A 21001-nucleotide genomic window follows, 5' to 3' on the forward strand; every position below is an offset into this window, starting at 1 on the left:
AAGTAAATCTTCCGGCAATTGGATGGGGAGCACTTTTTCTGTAAATGGCTCCGAAGACCCACCTTAACCCTTTCACTACCACACTACAGAAGGTTAACCCTTTCCCTACCACACTACAGAAGGTTAACCCTTTCCCTACCACACTACAGCAGGTTAACACTTTCACTACCACACTACAGACTGTTAACCTTTCACTACCACGGTAACCACACTACCAAAGGGTTAACCCTTTCACTACCACACTACAGAAGGTTAACCCTTTCACTACCACACTACAGACGTTTACCCCTTTCCCTACCACACTACAGCAGGTTAACCCTTTCACTACCACACTACAGACTGTTAACCTTTCACTACCACGGTAACCACACTACCAAAGGGTTAACCCTTTCACTACCACACTACAGAAGGTTAACCCTTTCACTACTAGTGTGGTAGTGAAAGATTAACCTCTATATTATAGCTATGGATACAATACTATGGCCCATTTGACATCACCTATCTATCGTTCAATATGTGAAAAAGAATAAAATTTTCCATCCATACATTCACGTGTTATACCGTGGTGAATATAAGTATGGTTTTAGAGCGGTCTAGGGTAATTCCCGAAATGCTGAGTTATAGCCGTATACAGGGATATTTGACGTGCTTCAATGGAACCGGGAGAACCACTCGCCTCGCCCGACAAGGAAAAATTAAACCCGAGACATTTGGCCGTCCCACAGGCCAAGATACAATGTTACAAAGGGTGCTCGATACTGCCACCTGGGTGGATGCAGCCGGTATTGCACTTTGGCATTTTCAGGCTGCGGTTACACTAGGGCCATTTCATTTTCGTTTCATTTCGCTTTTCAGAACGCTGCGTATTGGCAGGCAGGTAAGAGTTAAGTTAGACGTTGTTTTGTCTCGTCTACTATATACATGTAGTACAATGCCAAAGCAGTAGGTGGCGATGTAGTTCATACATTTTCGGCCACCGAAAGTTTTCGGCCGAAAATGGGCAAAAATAGAGTTTTTTCACCGAAAATATATCACCGAAACAGAAACAACCTGTAACCTAACGCGTGTTGTTGTGATGATGTCATCAAAACGCGGCTTCAGTCATTACATGCACAACGTGAGCTCTTCAGTCCTGCGTTCTGCAGCCTGTGATAACTCCTCTTGGGACTCGGGAGTCGCGCTGTTTCTATGTAAACTCTGTGCACAACGCGTCCAATAAATGCGTCTTTAACATGCTTTATATCCTTATTTACTATATGCCCGTCGCGGTTAATCACTGAGTGATCTAATATGCATATTCTTCAGAGCGAGAGGGGGAGGGATTGTGTTTCTCACATTGACGCTGTCTGTCGTTGATAATATAATCTGAAGAGCATTATTATTATCATTCTCGAGAATACACGTCGCACGTCTACTGTGCCAAAGTCAAGAGAGCACATTCATCTGGGGACTAGAAAGGTGCGCTCAGTAGAGCACAGATGTCCGCCATGGTGGCAGCCACACATGACTTCTCTCTCTCTCTCTCTATCTATCTATCTACCTCTCTCTCTCTCTCTTTCTCTCTCTTTCTCTCTCTTTCTCTCTCTTTCTCTCTCTCTCTCTCTCTCTCTCTGATTGATTGATTGAAAACTTTATTAACAGATTGCAGAATGGGTACAATACAGTACAGCTCAATACACACAATTGTTAAGGGGATGCAGACCAGAGAAAGACTTTCGTTTGTTCTGAATGCACTTTATAATTATCCTACAGAGAAAAGAAAATGCACTTGACTTGGAATTAATGTACTGTATGCATTCAGAAGTGCTGAATAAATGTTTTATGGACCCATAATAGTGATTATTTAAGTTAAGTTTTGCCATAATCATATATGTTTCCATAATCAGGTAGCTGAACAACATTGGTAAAAAAAAAATCTATTCTATGAATCATTTTCGGCCTTTCGGCATTCGGCCAACTGTTTCCTATTTTCGGTATCGGTTTCGGCCAAGAATTTCCCATTCGGTGCATCCCTAGGTTGAACGAGACACTCCACATCCTGCTCAAAATCTCAAAAGCCACCATCTTTATACCTCGCATGAGCCATTTAGCTACATAGCATTAATTTTTCAGCAAGAAATAAAGTGCAATAAACAAAAACGGATACATTCACTGTGTTCTGCCTCATTTGTTGATGATTTGTTGATGAAACAAAACTAACATCAACACAATTGACCACCAAGAGCGGAGTTTAGTCTCACAAAAATATCGCAGATTTTGTTAGCTTACGTGCCAATGTGATTGGGATATGCCATTATAACAGTATAGCATTGTGGCTAGCAGCGTAGTGACGTTAATGCTAGCAGAATGAATGGATGTAAACTTTATTTAACAGATTGCAGAATGGGTCCAATACAATACGGCTCAATACAAACAATTGTTAAGGGGATGCAGACTGTTGTAGCTTGGACTGGGCTCCTTATAACAATAACTTGACAATACGTTGGTAACCGCAGCTACTTGGGACAGCTCTACTGTAAACACTGGAAATAACCGTGCAGGTCTCTACTGCGCATGGGCATTGGGCAGAACGGCTCCGTATCAGGCTTGCGCAGATTACATGGCACCATTGTCTGCGAGTTTTCCAAAACGAAAAAACATTTTCAGCGTTCCCGCTAGGGAAACGCGTTTTCCTGCCAAAACTGCGTTTCTTTTTAACTTGGACATGCAAACATAATCATTCAGCAACAAAACGTTGCTGTTTTAGCCCAGTGTAACCCATGGCCTCAGGATGATTCCCCATGTTAACCCAGATGTCCGTGTGCCTGTAATGAATGAAAATATCGAATAAAAGAAATAACGATGAAAACCCGACTATACTCGGGTTTGGCGCTCAAGCTTCGGCAAGTTAACCCGACTATCATCGGGTCTGACGCCCAAAGTGTTAACTCAATGGGGGCCATTCACGTAATATTACATGATTGCCCGACAACTGTTGGGTGCCAGACCACGTAATATTACGTGTTTGGTTCATTTTTCTTCGATTTTAATATCCTATTTAACACTTTGACGACCGTTCGGCGCCGTCTAATATGGTGCCAGAGGACCAAGGCTTATCAACAAACCGATGTATTTTTGGAGAGCTATATCTATACTTTATAGTGTTGCTATCTGTCCATTCTCATTGTCACTGTTGATAAACCGTGACTTCAAAATGGCTTAAAGAGAAAAAAAATCCATCGTTAAGATTGTCATTTTATAGCGCAGTGAATATAAGCTTTATCGCAGATTTCGTCTAATATATTTTCTGGGAAGCTAGTTATTGAGCTAAAGGCTACTAACGTTATATTCAACGGCATTTCTATTTTATATATGCTAATGAAATAAATCAAACTGCGTATGATCCGGGCTGTCCCAGAGCATCTATGGATCAAAGGGGGGCGGCGGGGGATGTCGATTAGTATTATTGATTACCAATCCAGTGTCCGTGTAATTAGCCTAATTCACAGATCGACTGATTGCGTTGCAACGCAAGCTCCAATCCGGCTATAAATTAGGTGATAAAGATCTTACCGTCAGGCCATGTGATCCCCGGCAGCATTTCCCCGTTATCAACCGGCATCTGGTAGATCGATATGTCCATTGGTTGATGATAAATCCACTTATTACATGGTGAAAAATCTGCTTCGAAACGTGATCCACTGTGCATAGTGTCCGGCTGTGATCAGAATAACATGATACTCTGTTTGAGGCAACAAAAAAATAATAATCCCATTGCCCACAATGATACTGCAGTGGAGCGATGGCGCCCCTAAGAGGATCTGGCCGGTATTGCATGTTGCCGATTTCACAGAGGCGGTAGGTCTGCAGAGTCGATCGGGGATCTTGATCCGTTTATTAATATGGAATAAAACAATAACAACTTGCCACGAGTTAACTCGTGGCTCTGGTCCTCAACGCATGGCACCGAAACCCGAGTTAACTCGTGGCCGGTCCTCAATGTGATAATGCCAGGGACCCGTATGGTGTTGTTAGAAGCCCTACTGCGACGCTGAGGGTGCAGTACCGGCTAGATTCTCCCAGGTGGCGGTATCGAGCTGCAGTAAACCTGGTTCCAGACCCTTGTGTTACACTGTAAGGTCTTCGGGCACAGATTTTTACTACACGGCAAGGCTATAGGTTCAATCGGTCGCATCTAAACGTCTACGGGACATCCGATGCATATGCTGTGATTGATTATGCCGTGGCCCTAATCGACATCGGATGTACCAGATGGCGATCAAACAATTGGAATATTATTTTTGGAATATGGAATACTTACTAACAGCTTGATTGTGCAATGTTTTCATACCGATCCAGCTGATTAGCGTTTTTAGCATTCAATACTAATGCCGTTACTGGTAATCAATAATCAGAAACGACTTCCCCCGCCCCCCCCCCCCCTTTCATGCATTCATGATGGAACATGATACCGATCAAAATAAAAATGCATTTGGATTTTTAACTCTAGCTTGTGTAGGGCCGAAACGCCAATCGATTTAACGTTATTAGCTTAGCGCCTTATAACTAGCCTTGCAGGAATGATCCCAGACCATTCCGATATAACGCTCATATTCATCACGGTATAAAACGGGAACGTATTGATGAAAAAAAGAATTTCTTTATGGCATATTGAAGGGAAGGTTAATACTGTCAATTGACATGGACATTGGACCCATAGATATAATATAAAATATAGATTTAGCTCTACAAACAAGGTGACACACACTCGTTTTTTTTTTTTTTTAATCCTCTTTCTCCGATTTCATTTCTCTGTTTTTCTCCCCGTCCCAATTTAGTAGTTGTGCCAATTCCCCCCCTCCCCTGCCTGGTTGTTGTGCGCATGTTCTCCTACTGGTCGGTACAAGGGAACCCTGAAGTCATCCGCACGCTTCCTCCGACACGCGCGGCGACAGCCAGTGACTTTTTTTCACCTGGCAGCGAGGACTCTCATTGGTGAAGCGTAACACGTGGGAGGTCACGCTGCCTTCATCAAGTCCTGCCTCCACTGAGCAGGCGCCCAGACCTGACCTATAGGCGTCGCTGTCGACAACGCCAGATTCCCACCCATGACTTCCCTCCCCCTAACTCAGCCAAACGAGTTAGTATGACGATCAGCCCAAGCCAAGGCAATGCTGACTCCGGGAGTCGAGACCGCAGCCTCTTGCATTGGTGACGAGCGCAATCTCCGCTAACTCCCATCTTTTAAAGCGTGGCCTAGCTAGAACAGGATGAGGCCAATAGCTGGCACTGATTGAGTTAATGGGAAGGGTGTGCTTGTACATTTGAACATAGTTCCATGATACGTGGCTGCGTTGTGCTGAGAAAGAGGCGGAGATCCGCTTCTACTCTGACAGATCAATGTGCGCCTCCTGCTCAGACAGTGGGAGGCCTGTTGCGTAATGAACGGATTTTGGATCCATTTGTCCAAATTGTCAGTGCTCCGTCTTTCGGGAAAATAGTTCAGAAATTGTTCAACGAGCCCTTCTATGTGGCTACAGATAATGGGCTTCAAATCATTTTGTGCTACATTCTGTTCCTCCAAAAAGCCATCAAGCAGAGTAAAACACCCCAAAATCTCCGCTGATGATCCCGGAGTGCCACAAACTGAGTTTTTTTTAATCCAGCTCTCCATTTTAGCTGCAAGTCCAAACAGGTCTGTGTCCCGACCTTGTAGTCCCAGATTCAACGTATTGAGGCCAGACGTGACCTCCGCAGGATGTAGTGAGATGTGTAATCCTAAACCTTTGTAGTTTGAGAACCGCTGATCTAAACAAACCATACATCTTACTGGCCCAGGTCTCACACTTTATAGGCGTACACTTTCATGATGGTGGTGTGATTAACCAAGAAGCACAATAGGTAATTCTATACAACGAGGTCAAGTTTCAAAAGATCATTATTATTCACACTGAAAGAGGCTCACATCAACACACATGAATCAGCTCTTTGTGTCCACAAGGCTCAGCTTTACAGCCAAACACAATCTATTAACCCTTTCACTGCCGCAATACCAAATGGTTAACCCTTTCACTGCGACAATACAGAAGGTTAACCCTTTCACTGCCACACGACAAAGGGTTAACCCTTTCACTACCACAATACAAGAAGGTTAACATTCTGCAGTGTGGTAGTGAAACGTTAAACGTCTGTAGTGTGGTAGTGAAAGGATTAAAAATAAATGTAAAAAATGTCCTTCCAGGCCGTGGGATCTAGTCATCTACCGTCCCTCAAAGTCTCTAGTTTCATTATACCACCGTTTCAATTTGAAAGAGAGTAATGTCTACCTTCCTCGCTGGCAGCACGCCCCGTCTCAGAGGGTTTAAAGATAATAACAGTTTTTTTTATACACACTCACCACCATTGCAAGGGCTGGTCAGTTAGAATTTCTTTCTGAGGAAACCCTATTTTCGTCAGTCCTTGCACTTATGGCCAATAAACACATAAAAACTCAAATAACCTGTCTAATAGCAAATTGCCATCCAAAAACACTGCAGCAAAAAGAAAAAAATCTCTCTCTCTCTCAGACACATACACACATACAGGGATGTACCGTTTGGCGCGTGGTAGTTGAAAGACCTCTTGCCAGAGATGGAACAAGCCTTTGTTCTGGTCCTTCTGTCCCACAGACATACTCTGGACCATCCTGGCATCGACCTGCCGCTGACCTCGACCGTGGAGGAACTGTACACACACACACATTATATATATAATTACACACTAAATACATCCATCTCTGGACTCTAAGCTGACCCATGATCTCTAAACCCAGAAGTACATGTACATGGGACAGACCTGTAGCGTGTTGATACAGGACCGGATGTCATTGTCAGTCTTCTCACACAGAGCTAACAGGGTGCCAGTGTCCGTCTTCATCCCCTGCTGGCGCGAGATCTGTCAACAACAACAACAACACTGAACAACAACAACCACACTGAACAACAACTCCTCGTGGAGACAGACACCGGGGCCTTCCTGCGGAGACGCTGTTTCGAGGCGTTTTGAAACAGAGATCATGGGCGGGTTATTGTTGAATCATGAACAATCGGGGACTTCCTTCCAGAGTCCATCAAGATCGAGACAAGACAGCGTGAAGACGACAGCGTGAAGTCCTGTGTGTTCATTGATAATAACTTACAGGAGTATGAGATATATTGATGTTGTTGGTTTGGGTGATCCGTTTAGATTTTCCTTGTGCACGAGGGGAAGCGCGACAGACCTCAAACGGCAAGATCAATGACGACAGGGAGGGGTCGTGTAAGAGAGTGGGAGTGTACGAGTAAAATGTCATGACTTGTAGTAAGAGAGTAATTAAGCACCATGGTAGGAAAAAATTAAAATTTGAAAAAAGGAGCTTTCCCCGGGAGTGCTAAGTGGCTGTGAGGTTGCCTCTGGGTGTCGTTGAGTGGATGTGCGACTGTGTGTTCCCTGGTGCCATGGGGAACGTATGGTGGGCATCGACTAGCGAGATCAGAGTTTTGACGGTATGCTGTCTTCCTTTCTCAACGAGGGAGGGAGGCGGTGTACGTTAAAACGACAGCCGAGTATGTTTGAAAAACCAAGTAGTTTGTTGATTCTGATGGTTGATTGAAGAATCAAAGGGAGGAATGAAGGATCGAGGTTTTTCAGTGTATATAATGTAAATAACATTTATATAATGACAGCACTGCTTATAGCAATCTGAGAGCACCACAGGCAGAGAGAGTGTTCGATAAGGATTGAAAGTGCAGACAGGCTTTGGATGTTTAGTGTGCGGTAGGAGCTGATTAACAACCTGCAGATGAGGCTGTGCTGTTGTCATCACCAGCTGATAGCCACAGTGTTTGTTTGGGGTAAGTTAATATCAACATTGCCGTTGCTATAGTGATCTGGGTCAAATAGCTGTGGCCAAAGACAGCGCGTCACATAGGAACGAGGAGAGGGGCGGGCCTGTCATTGATGATGATGATTATTATAATGTGAGTTTTCTTCCACGTGTGAGTTAGAACAGGACACAGCGTGATACGAGCAGACGTGGAGAGAGTAGGGCTGGGCGATATGACGATATTATATAAATATCGGGTACAGTTCATTAACGATACACTTTTTCAACGTATCGTGGATATCGTGATGTTTTGCCCAAGAGGATTGTGTCGCGTCAATCTGTCCACACGTTACTCGTTCATATCTCAGCCCGTGCTGAGATATGCCCATTCCGCGGTCTGTTAATAAAGTTTTCAATCAGACAGATGTATGGAAAGGCTTTTATTATAACATTTGTTGTAGTAAAATCATTATGCCTCATTTAGTCATCCTGTGGAGCACTGGTCTCCTACTCGACGGCCGCGGGGAGCTAACGTTAGTAGCTTTGTTGTTGTTCAGCACACAGGACATTCAGGAAGTCAAACTAATAGCGCTTGCCGATTGGTGCTAAGAACAGCAGGGCGGGGGCAAGCGGTGTGACGTAATTGGCAGACTCGACTGTCAATCAAAATGATTATGTTTCCGTCAGAATGAATGAATGAAAACTTTATTAAAAGGTTGCAGAATGGGTACAATACAGTACAGGAGGATGAAGACCAGAAAAAGACTTTCGGCTTTTTTACATAAGGGTCCTCCATTTTCAATTCATCAAAACATTTAGAGACATACATATATACAGTAGTTTCATAAAAATGCTAAAATGCTATTGATTGATTGATTGATTGATTGATTGATTGATTTAAAACTTTATTAACATATTGCAGAATGGGTACAGTACAGCTCAATACATACAATTGTTAAGGGGATGCAGACCAGAGAAAGACTTTAGTCTTGTTTACATCAGGGTCCCCCATTTTCAATTCATCATATTTCATATCTAAATCATATAATATCTCATTGCTAAATATATGCAATATATAATCTAATAATCTAAATCTAATATATAATATAAAAATGCTAAATGAATGGGTATTTTATTTTGTCTTTAATGTTAACTTGCAAACTCAAATACTGTCTTGGTAAGCCTCATAATGAATTGTTTGGGGTAAAAAAGAAAAACATCGTGATGTGTATCGTGTATCGCCGAAAGGTCAGAAAATATCGTGATATCATATTTAGGCCATATCGCCCAGCCCTAGGAGAGAGAGACTAGAGGGTGGGGGGTCAGACCCCGCCCCCCCCCCCCTCCTATGCCTCGAGGAGGCTAGCTTCGGCTAACAAAGAAGGGTTTTGACTAACGACGAGGCCTCAGCCACCATTGGACTAACAGAAGCAGCTAGCAGAAGGGATTAGAATAATGAATCTAGTGTTCCATCAAAGACTTTTCAAGGACAATACGAGATGGGTAACATCTGAGGCTTTTGTTTATGTAATAAACAACGGGTTCCGAGAAAGGTAACATGTCTGACGGTGTGAATTATTATGATTACGGATTGCATTAAAGGGGAATGACAAAGATTGTACAGCCAGTATGAGAAGACGTCGGAGAAGATAAACACAATGCAGAACTACACAAGCCAACAGATGAAGAGGTGATACTGGCTGATTGATCGAAATCTAACACTACTGAACAACAAACAACCACACTGAACAACAACAACACTGAACAACAAACAACCACACTGAACAACAAACAACCACACTGAACAACAAACAACCACACTGAACAACAACAACAAACAACCACACTGAACAACAACAAACAACCACACTGAACAACAACAACAACCACACTGAACAACAACAACACTGAACAACAAACAACCACACTGAACAACAACAAACAACCACACTGAACAACAACAACAACAACACTGAACAACAACAACCACACTGAACAACAACAAACAACCACACTGAACAACAACAACCACACTGAACAACAACAAACAACCACACTGAACAACAACAAACAACCACACTGAACAACAACAAACAACCACACTGAACAACAACAACAACACTGAATAACAACAACCACACTGAACAACAACAACAACAACAACAACAACAACAACAACAACAACAACAACACTGAACAACAACAAACAACCACACTGAACAACAACACTGAACAACAACAAACAACCACACTGAACAACAACAACACTGAATAACAAACAACAACCACACTGAACAACAACAACAAACAACCACACTGAACAACAACAACAACCACACTGAACAACAAGAGTGTACAGGATGTGAGTGTGTGTAGTGACCTCTGTTAGTGTCAGTTTGAGTGTACAGTATTGTGAGTGTGTGTACTGACCTCTGTTCGTGTCAGTTAGAGTGTACAGTATTGTGAGTGTGTGTACTGACCTCTGTTAGTGTCAGTTAAGAGTGTACAGGATGTGAGTGTGTGTACTGACCTCTGTTAGTGTCAGTTAGAGTGTACAGTATTGTGAGTGTGTGTACTGACCTCTGTTAGTGTCAGTTAGAGTGTACAGGATGTGAGTGTGTGTACTGACCTCTGTTAGTGTCAGTTAGAGTGTACAGTATTGTGAGTGTGTGTACTGACCTCTGTTAGTGTCAGTTAGAGTGTACAGGATGTGAGTGTGTGTACTGACCTCTGTTAGTCTCTGGGCCAGGCGGGAGGACTGTGTGTGGGGGAAAGCCAATAGGAAGGCTTGCAGCCTCAGCGGCCTGAGGGCTGGAACATAACTGACAGAAAACCAATCATGAAACAGCGGCTGTGCCAACTACAAGAACCACAACACATACATAGTATACTGTATGTAAAACATACCAAATTATATACAGATCTGAAAACCAAGCGGCAGAGCCATGATGCAGTCTCCCTGCCCGTCTCTTGAGTGGTGGCTATAGCCCATGGCAAATATTAAAACTAGCCACAACATTTTCAATATGTAACATAGAAACCCACAGTTTTGCTAGATCGTAAAGCAGCTGCAGAGCTCCATTGAGCATATTAAAAACAGGAAATGGCAGTGAAAACGGCCATTAACTCAATGGCCGCCAACAACGATTTAATGCGTGTTTGTCCGCCAATCGAATAACGCCAACCACGTATATAATACGTTATTGGATCGTTGTTTCTTTTATTCGCTATTTCCATTCATAAATCACCCAGGATGGATGTGGTACCATATGCAATGTGTCTGAGATCGCAACGGTCCAATGCCGCCGCCTGGTGGTATGCGGCCAATGTCGCACTTCCTTTCTGACTCTGTATGGGGCTGTGCGTCATTGAAATTCATCCGGGCAGAGTTTTTGAGTAACGTGGACCGAGGGGTATACATGATCGCATTGAATCGCTTTCGGGACGCCAAATTCATTATGCTGTGGGTGGTTATGGTGTGGGCCAAATGGACATACGATCTAGCAGATGGCAATCAAATAATTGGAATGATATTAGTTTCAAAATATCAGTCATTTCTGAAAATAAGTTACAAAAGTTAAAAAAGAAATGCGTTTTGGAAAATAGCTCTTTATTTGATTATCATAAGTGTAAGTGTTTTCTATACAGAGATATCGACATCGGTAAATATCGGTATATGTTGTGGTGGGTTAAATATGCCGTAGACCAAATGGACATTGGATGTACCAGATGGCGATCAAACAATTGGAATATTATTTTTGGAATACTCCCGATCACAGGTAAGAACGATCCGACGTCAATTTTAGCTTGATCCTGCAATGCTTTTATACCGATCAGGTTTTTAGTGTTCAATACGAATGCCGTTACTGACAATCAAATAATCAGAAACGACCTTTCATGCATTCATGATGGAACATAATACCTATGATATAGATTTGATATTCTGAATAATAGCGTGTACAGGCAAGACACGGCAATGTCTATAGTGGAATTGACGTATAGGGCTATAACTCAGCATTTCGGGAATTACCCTAGACCACTCTAAAACCATACTTATATTCACCACGCTATAACACGGGAACGTATGGATGGAAAGATTTATTCTTTTTCACATATTGAACGATAGATGGGTGATGTCAAATGGGCCATAGTATTGTATCCATAGCTATATAGAATATAATTATAGCCCTGCAAACACCGCCACGTATTCCTATACTTTAGAGCGTTGGCCTTTTAACCACACATCACGCATATCGCTCTGGCGCTGATTGAGTTAAAAATGAGGCAGAATTCCTAACAATCCATGGTCATTATGGTGATTTCATATAAAAAATATATTTTTTACGATGTTGGAGAACCTCGGGTGTCTTATGTTGCATAGTAGAAATTATTTCACGTCCACGGTCCAGAACCAGAGCCCCGCTGAGCTCTACTAAACATTGTTCTGTTAAAGTAACACAGCAACTTTTGGGGAAATTCGCTTATTTGCCATCTACCCTGGAGTTAGACAAGCAGATGCAGACCCTTTTCTTCTCTGTGCATGCATTAGGCTTAGGGAACAGCCGCACTGTTAGCCTAGCTTAGCGTCATTCACTGGAAGTAGGTGTGCCAGTGTAGCCTAGTTCCCAACAGTCATGAAGTACACTCCAAATACAACTCAAACTTTCCTGTAAACATGTTGTGACCACATGGAGAAATAATAAATTTTAAAAAATTGACATTTTCGTTTTCTAAGCAGATATATACTGGGCGCAGTGATTTCATCACCTCAAAAGCCCTGTTGTTTTTTGCAAAACGGGGCGTTTGAGGTGATGAAATCACTGCGCCCCAGACAGCAGTGGTTGGCCAAAAAAGAGTTCCGAATATATATCTGCTTAGAAAACGAAAATGTAAAATCTTTTATTTATTTTTCTCCACGTGGTAAATACACAGGTCACATGTTTACAGGAACGTTTTGGAGTTGTATTTGGAGTGTAATTCATGACTGTTGGGAACTAGGCTACACTGGCACACCTACTTCCACGTACCTCGGTTTTTAAGTCAAGGTTCGGTACGGGTTTTCGTAACAGTGGGGGAAAGTTTGGCTGTGATGTAGTGTGCAGTAACTAATTGTACTTGTAGGGCTGTTAACGAATATTCTATATTGAAATTAATAAATCGACCTGTAAAAAAATATATATAATTATAACATTGTGAAAAAAACAGCCCCCGGTGGGCAGTCGTTAGTGGTTAACATACCGTTGTATTCGTTCGGTACACAGCTGTTCGGTACGGTATGGTACACACTGAAACGGTTCGGTACGGATACGTGTACCTTTACACCCCTATCAGTCATCGAACATTTCACTTTAGTTTATTAATGCATGAGGCGTTGTCTAATGTTATCTAGCTACTGATAGCTCCTGATATCATCAGTTTGGCATTCGATTTCGCAGGTGCTGGCTAACATGGCTATCGTTCTGTGAGCTAGCGTTAGTACTAGGCTGGCGCTGGCTAACTAACGTGGCTATCGTTCTGTGAGCTAGCGTTAGTACTAGGCTGGCGCTGGCTAACTAACGTGGCTATCGTTCTGTGAGCTAGCGTTAGTACCTGGCTGGCGCTGGCTAACTGGCTATCGTTCTGTGAGCTAATGTTAGTACTAGGCTGGTGCTGGCTAACTGGCTATCATTCTGTGAGCTAATGTTAGTACTAGGCTGGTGCTGGCTAACTGGCTATCGTTCTGTGAGCTAACGTTAGTACTAGGCTGGTGCTGGCTAACTGGCTATCATTCTGTGAGCTAATGTTAGTACTAGGCTGGTGCTGGCTAACTGGCTATCGTTCTGTGAGCTAACGTTAGTACTAGGCTGGTGCTGGCTAACTGGCTAGCGTTCTGTGAGCTAGCGTTAGTACCTGGCTGGCGCTGGCTAACTGGCTATCGTTCTGTGAGCTAACGTTAGTACTAGGCTGGTGCTGGCTAACTGGCTATCGTTCTGTCAGCTAGCGTTAGTACCTGGCTGGTGCTGGCTAACTGGCTATCGTTCTGTGAGCTAGCGTTAGTACCTGGCTGGTGCTGGCTAACTGGCTATCGTTCTGTGAGCTAACGTTAGTACCTAGCTACCGTTACTGTTTAAACAAAAATGTTAATAAATGGGAGCTTCGTCAAACAGCCATCTCTTTCCCGACAATCCCCTCTGTGCACAAACCCTTACATATGGTAATTAACATTAAAACACCTGCGGCTTATATATGTACACATCATTCAATTTAGCTGCTGCGGCTTATATTCAGGTGCGCCTTATAGTCAGAAAATTACGGTACTCTGTATCCTATGTGCTAGGATAAGGAATTCTCTCATTATCACCGGCAGGTAAAAATGTACACAGTCCCATACCACTTCAATGGAGGCCAAACATTCACTACAATGTAAATAATCCATCTAAATCTAGGGCACACTCTTTGCATGTATAATTTAGTCAAATACAGGAAAAAGGAGAACAGCAAGTATCATCAAGAGTGTGCCCTAGGTTTAGATGGAATATTTACATTGTAGTGAATGGGGGCGCTGTGTTTGTTTGGCCTCCATTGAAGTGGTATGGAACTACGGTATGTCAATCTTTACCTGCCCCGTAATAATGAATAATAATTCCTCATCACTTACATAAGCACACAGTAGATGCTCGCATTACTAGAAATGATAAACTATCGGGAGCCTTGGTGTCGTTTGCTTCCTGCCTTCAGATGTGCCACTCGTTCAGGTTTGAAACGGGGTGTGGTCTCTTACAGGTCGTTACAGATGCAGATGATTGGTCGAAGCAGCAGAGAATCCTTCTTCTTCTTCTTCTTCAGAGACTCCGTCGCCGCCTCCCCACTGCCTCCGTCCTTCTTGTTCAGCGTCGCCAACAGGATGTTTATGGCAGCCTGCCCAACAGCGATAAGACAAAGGCATGATATTATTGTTAAAAAAACCTAAAAAGGACTTTAATCTTTATTAACACTTTCAGTGCCGGCCATTAACACTTTGAATGCCGACGACGACTATTGTTGCTTGATTTTTTTATTAGCGATCTGAATTCATATTTCATCAACCAAGTCTCCCGTTGGTACAGCAGCCCCTCCAGGAGCTCCGATGTGAAAAAACCGCCCCCTATCGTCTATCCCTGTGTAACTGCAGGTCAGTCGATTAGACTGACCTGGGATCTGTAGATCTGTAGAGGTGGAGCCAACTGGCTTCCTTGTGCTGGCGAGCCGTCTGATGATGAGGGATCTGATCGCGAGACGGAAAGCAGCCTGGAATATATATTTACAGCAGCCAATAATCAATCAATAAACGCGATCGATATTTGGAATGGCGATCAGGAATTGGATTTTGGAGAACATCTGATCTAAGGTAAGGAGTCTATGTTACCAGTCTCGGAGCTGTATTCACTGAGATAACAGCGTGTCCCTATGTGTGTATGTGTGATCTTGAGGAAACGAGAGAATAGATTTTTCAGCCCGCCTCTATAGCGTGCATAAGTACACATACTATCGAAAATCTAGCGTTTATTTGAAAACGATTCATAAATAGGCCGACAAATGACAACGTGTCTAGAGTATTCGAGAATATTCCAATAAATGCCGTTTATGGGGGAATATTTAAATGTTCCAAATTTTTTTGATAGAACGATAGCTTTTCGAAATGCTATAAAAAGGATATGAACCGATTAAAAAACTATCCATTTCGACAATGTTGACTGCAAACAAGTCATTGATAAGCGACGGGCAGATTAGACACATAGCCATAATTTAAAACATAGATTATGTGTTTTTAACGCTAACATTGAAGTGGATGATGGGATTCAACGGGGTAAAAAGGTAAACAAGGTCGGCACTGATAGTGTTAACGTTGATGAATGTCCTCGAGTGCCATCATCCACTTCAATGATAGCGTTAAAAACGCATAATCTATGTTTTAAATTATGGCTATGTGTCTAATCTGCCCGTCGCTTATCAATGACTTGTTTGCAGTCAACATTGTCGAAACGGATTTATTTTTTATTTTTTTTAATCGGTTCATATCCTTTTTATAGCATTTCGAAAAGCTATCGTTTTCTCGAAAATTTCCGGAAAATAGAAAGATTCCGTCATAAACGGCATTTATTGGAATATTCTCGAATACACTAGACACGTTGTCATTCGTCGGCCTATTTATGAATCGTTTTCAAATAAACGCTAGATTATCGATGGTATATGTGTACTTATGCACGCTATAGAAGCGAGCTGAGAAATCGATTATCTTATTTCCTCAACAGCACACACACATATATACATACGGGACACGCTGTTATCTCAGTGAAGACAGCTCTGATTATCCTAAAACTGGTAACATAGACTCCTTACCTTAGATCAGATGTTCTCCAAAAAGATTATTCCAATTCCTGATCGCCATTCCAAATATCGATCGCGTTTATTGATTGATTATTGGCTGCTGTAAATATATATTCCAGGTTGCTTTCCATCTCGCGATCACTTGCCTCGTCATCAGATCCCTCGCCAGCATAGTGGAGCCAGTAGGCTCCCCCCCCACAGATCCACCAGTCTAATCGAATGGCCTGCAGTTACACAGGGATAGACGATAAGGGGCGGTATTTTCCCATCGGAGCTCCTAGAGGGGCTGCTGTACCAACGGGAGACTCGGTTGATGAAATATGAATTCAGATGGCTAATAAAAAAATCAAACGACAATTTGCGTCGTCGGCACTCAACGGGGGGGCATGAAATGACGACATAACACGTCGCTGGCACTCAGTGTTAATATCAAAATAACTCAATTTGTTGGTTTTGGTTCAACTAGTAGTACTAGTACTTTACTCATTGTTTTATCTTTCTTTTATCATGTAATGTGAAGCACTTTGGACTGCATCTTGTATGAAAAGTGCTATATAAATAAAGTTATTATTATTATTATTACTAGTCAAATTTAATTAAATAAATTAAAAAGGGTGTGATAAAGTGTGATTTAGGAGGTGGACAGGATGTTACCGCTGGTGCTCCATCGATCTCATCGATAATGAGGCAGTTAGGCCTCTGATTGGCTCCCAGGACGGACTTCATCTGGGTTGCCGTGTCGATGCGCTTTTGGAACACCTCTGCACTGCGGTCGTCACTACGGAGACAGGAACAACAATAACACAGAGGTCACCACAGGGAAATCTAATCTACTATCACTGGCTTGTCTTTAACCCTTTAACCTTTAACTACCACACTACAGACGGTGTGGTAGTGAAAGGGTTAACCTTCTGTAGTGTTAGTGAAAGGTTTAACCCTTTGTCGTGTGGCAGTGAAAGTGTTACATTTAGTCATTTAGCTGATGCTTTTATCCAAAGCGACTTACATGTTCTGTACGTCCGACAAGTCATCAGGAAGGGCACAACTCTATCAGCTGAGTAACAATGTTCATCAAAGTGTTGAGTGCTACAGTGTAGGTTAGTTTATTAGGACAAGTGCATGACAGTAAGGTTAGTTAGAGTTAGATTTAATGGTTGAACAGTGGGGCGACGGTGGCTCGAGGTAGAGCAGTCGTTTGGCAATCCGGAGGTTCCCGGGTCGATTCCCGCTCCTCCCGGGCAGCGTGTCGATGTGTCCTTGAGAAAGACAATTAACCCCTAATTGCTCCCGATGAGCAGGTTGGCGCCTTGCATGGTTGCCTCCGCCGTCGGTGTGTGAATGTGTGAGTGAATGGATAAAATGTTGAGTAACAAATTGTAAAGCGCTTTGGATAAAAGCTGCTATATAAAAAAGCAGCCATTTACCATTTGGTTGAAGAAGTGAGTCTTTAGTCGACGGCGAAAGATTGGACGGGTTTCGGCTGTCCTAACTGTGGTCAGGTCAGGTGCAAAGGATCCTTATACACAGGGCTTCTAAATAACACAATACCAATCTACCAGTCATGACTAGCCCCAGATCAGCATCTCTGTTCTTATGATACTTCATGTACACAGATCCAGGAGATTGGGATCGGGGTGAGGGGTAAAACTGACCTGGCATTCATCTCCACAACATTGTATCCGGCATGCTTTGCTATGACATGGGCCAGAGTGGTCTTACCCAAACCTGGAGGACCCGACAACATGGCCACCTATAGGGGGGGGGGGGGGGGGGAGAGAGAGAGAGAGAGAGAGAGAGAGAGAGAGAGAGAGAGAGAGAGAGAGAGAGAGAGAGAGAGAGAGAGAGAGAGAGAGAGAGAGAGAGAGAGACAGAGAGAGACAGAGAGAGAGAGAGAGAGAGAGAGACAGACAGACAGACAGAGAGAGAGAGAGAGAGAGAGAGAGACAGAGAGAGAGACAGAGAGAGAGAGAGAGAGAGAGAGAGAGAGAGACAGAGGAGAGAGAGAGAGAGAGAGAGACAGAGAGACAGAGAGACAGAGAGACAGAGAGAGACAGAGAGAGAGAGAGAGAGAGAGAGAGAGAGACAGAGACAGAGACAGAGAGAGAGAGAGAGAGAGAGAGAGAGGAGGGCTGTTTCACAATGAAAGGATTGCACTTTCAAATGTATTATTCCAACTTCACTTCACCTCACCTAAAAGTACAGACACAAAAGGAAGATTGCGCCACTCCTACAAGGTCCATTTGCATGTTCTTGGTATCTAGGGACATATATGGACCTCAGGGAATGTATTCCCAGTGTCAGAAACATTGTGTCTGTTACTATGCTTGAGTAAATGTGTAATGAACCAAAAGGAGAATATCAATTATTATTATTATTTCATCTTTGACAGTGAAAAATTGCAAAAGTGTACAAAAAATCTGAGAAAATTAATAAAGGGAAGGTGATTTACAGGGGGTTTCATAGATACAGTACTGCATTTTGCCATCCGGACACAGGCCATTTGAAATATGAATATAGAACATCAGGCCTATAAATTACCGTAGTGTGGCTAAGTCATACATCTATGGATCAGGCCAAATCTCCTCTTTCCAATGGCAGAGTTAAATCTGGATTTAGTACCACCAAGTACCCATTACAGGGCAGCAAAGACTGAATAAAATCTACTGTAAGTACAGTTACTGTTGAATAATGTCCATAGCTCCTCCATTTTCCCCCAGATTGAGACGCATTTTTTCCTAGACGTTCACAGAAGGGTAAAGAAATGATGTTGTATTTTATGGCAAGAAAATATATTTTCACGTCAGCCCCTCCAGCTTAGACAGAGGCTGGTATGAGCTGGGTAGTGTAGTCTTATGAAAATTCAATGTCCATTGAAAGCCCTGGGTCTCCTCTTTCTTAGGACTACAAACATGAATGACTGCGTAATTTCCTCGCGTCTATATCCGCCGGTTTCCGATGCAATGCGCGGACAATTCTATAATCTCATATTTCACTAATAACACTTAAAATCATTGGTAAACAAACGGAGTGCTGAAAATAAATATACTTTGACTGCCGTTTTGATAGGGTTAGGGTACACACAGGGTACACATTTGAAAAAGAAACGCAACATTAATTAATACGGACTGTATTGATCTATTTATGGCGTGAAATTAATCTCGGCCCAGTACCGGGCCTGTCGGGTTTAAGGGGTTTTAAACCAGTTGAAACCATAATTACACAAACATGTGTGTGTGCGTGCGTGTGTGTGTGTGTGCGTGCGTGCGTGCGTGCACCTTGAATTTGGGTCGTTGATGCTGGTCCAGTTCAGCGTCCAGCATCTCCTCAGTCATCTGATTCTTGGTCTTGAAGGTTTTTTTGAAGTTTACATTCTGATTGGCTTGATTGTATTTGGAATTTGGATATTTGGAGTTCTGATTGGCAGGAGCCTGTTTCTCCTGCTGAGGGGGGCGGACCTTCCTCTCTCGTCCAAACACCACCGTGTCCCACAGCTTCAACCACTTCAGCAGACAGCGGTTGGTGAACTACACACACACAAGAACACAGTGTCAACCCTTTCACTACCACACTACCAAAGGGTTAACCCTTTCACTACCACACTACAGAAGGTTAACCCTTTCACTACCACACTACCAAAGGGTTAACCATTTCACTAACACACTACAGAAGGTTAACCCTTTCACTGCCACACGACAAATGGTTAACCCTCTCACTACCACCCTACAGAAGGTTAACCCTTTAACTGCAAAGGGTTAACACTTTCACTACCACACTACAGAATGTTAACCCTTTAACTGCAAAGGCTTAACCCTTTCACTACAGAAGGTTAACCCTTTCAGTACCACACTACAGACGGTAACCGTCTGTAGTGTGGTAGTGAAAGGTTAACCGTCTGTAGTGTGGTAGTGAAATGGTTTAAGACACTGTAAAGTAAGTTCTATTTTGACACGCATACACACGCGCATTGAGCCACACTCACGTCATCGCTGAGCAGCTCTGTGTAATGTCTGGGAGAGAACCTGTCCACCCAGAGACGAGAGCGCCCTTCATCTTCACCGTCACCGTCCTCCTCCTCCTCTTCTCCGCCGTCCTGCGCGGCAAACTCATCCACACCACTAAGAAACACACACGTAGGTAATAACAGGGTTCCCACAGACATTGCAAAAATGAAATTCAAGGACTTTCAAGTACTTTTCTAAGCACTATTTTCCATTTGAACACATCCAGTGCCGTTAACGTAGATCTACATTTCTGTGGCCCAGAGGTTGAGTGCCAGAAACGTAGATCTACGTTTCTGTTTCGTTATTTATTTTATTCGGTATTGCCATTCATAATCCATCGAGGCACCTTGTGCAGGCTGTCCTGAATGTGTCTGAGAGCGCAAACGGCCAATACCGCCGCCTAATGCCTTGCGGCTGCTATTGCACTCCATTTGAAACGATGTGGTTTGTTTTCTCGGCCGAGCTGCGGCGTGGGGGCGGGTTCTAAACACTCCGGCAAAACAAGCGCTTATAGGGATGCATCAACAACTGTCCCCACCCGGCCGTTCATGTGCAATGCTAGATAACGTCGGACACAGGATCGCTGTGGATACTGTATATGGAATGGCAATCAGATAATTGGATTATTCTTTTTGCAGTACATCAGAGACAAGGTAAGGACTATATGTTAGCAATCTTGCGTTGATCCGATATTTTCTGTGTGGTATGTGTGTGTGGTGTGTCACATTACGTTGGTAGTAATCACAGCACGGAGGGGCGCCCCGCTCCAAACCCCCTTTCATGCGTGCATGGGGATACCGATAATCTACCGTTGATTTCAGATTGATTGTTG

General features: G+C 43.1%; 1 protein-coding gene across 1 annotated transcript in view; it reads right to left on the reverse strand.

The window, feature by feature from the left end:
- Window positions 1-21001, reverse strand: part of chtf18 (CTF18, chromosome transmission fidelity factor 18 homolog) — a 104790-nt gene that overhangs the window by 56681 nt on the left and 27108 nt on the right. Inside the window, exons 7-14 of the mRNA XM_084318543.1 lie at window positions 20148-20283; window positions 19444-19692; window positions 17821-17918; window positions 16823-16946; window positions 14583-14719; window positions 10551-10644; window positions 6814-6912; window positions 6572-6702 (exon numbers count right to left, since the gene is read on the reverse strand). Coding sequence (XP_084174669.1) covers window positions 6572-6702; window positions 6814-6912; window positions 10551-10644; window positions 14583-14719; window positions 16823-16946; window positions 17821-17918; window positions 19444-19692; window positions 20148-20283 — 1068 coding nt within the window. The remainder of the gene's footprint in view (window positions 1-6571; window positions 6703-6813; window positions 6913-10550; window positions 10645-14582; window positions 14720-16822; window positions 16947-17820; window positions 17919-19443; window positions 19693-20147; window positions 20284-21001) is intronic.

This window comes from Notolepis coatsorum (assembly GCF_963971535.1).
Source record: "Notolepis coatsorum genome assembly, chromosome: 7".
Lineage (NCBI taxonomy): Eukaryota > Metazoa > Chordata > Actinopteri > Aulopiformes > Paralepididae > Notolepis > Notolepis coatsorum.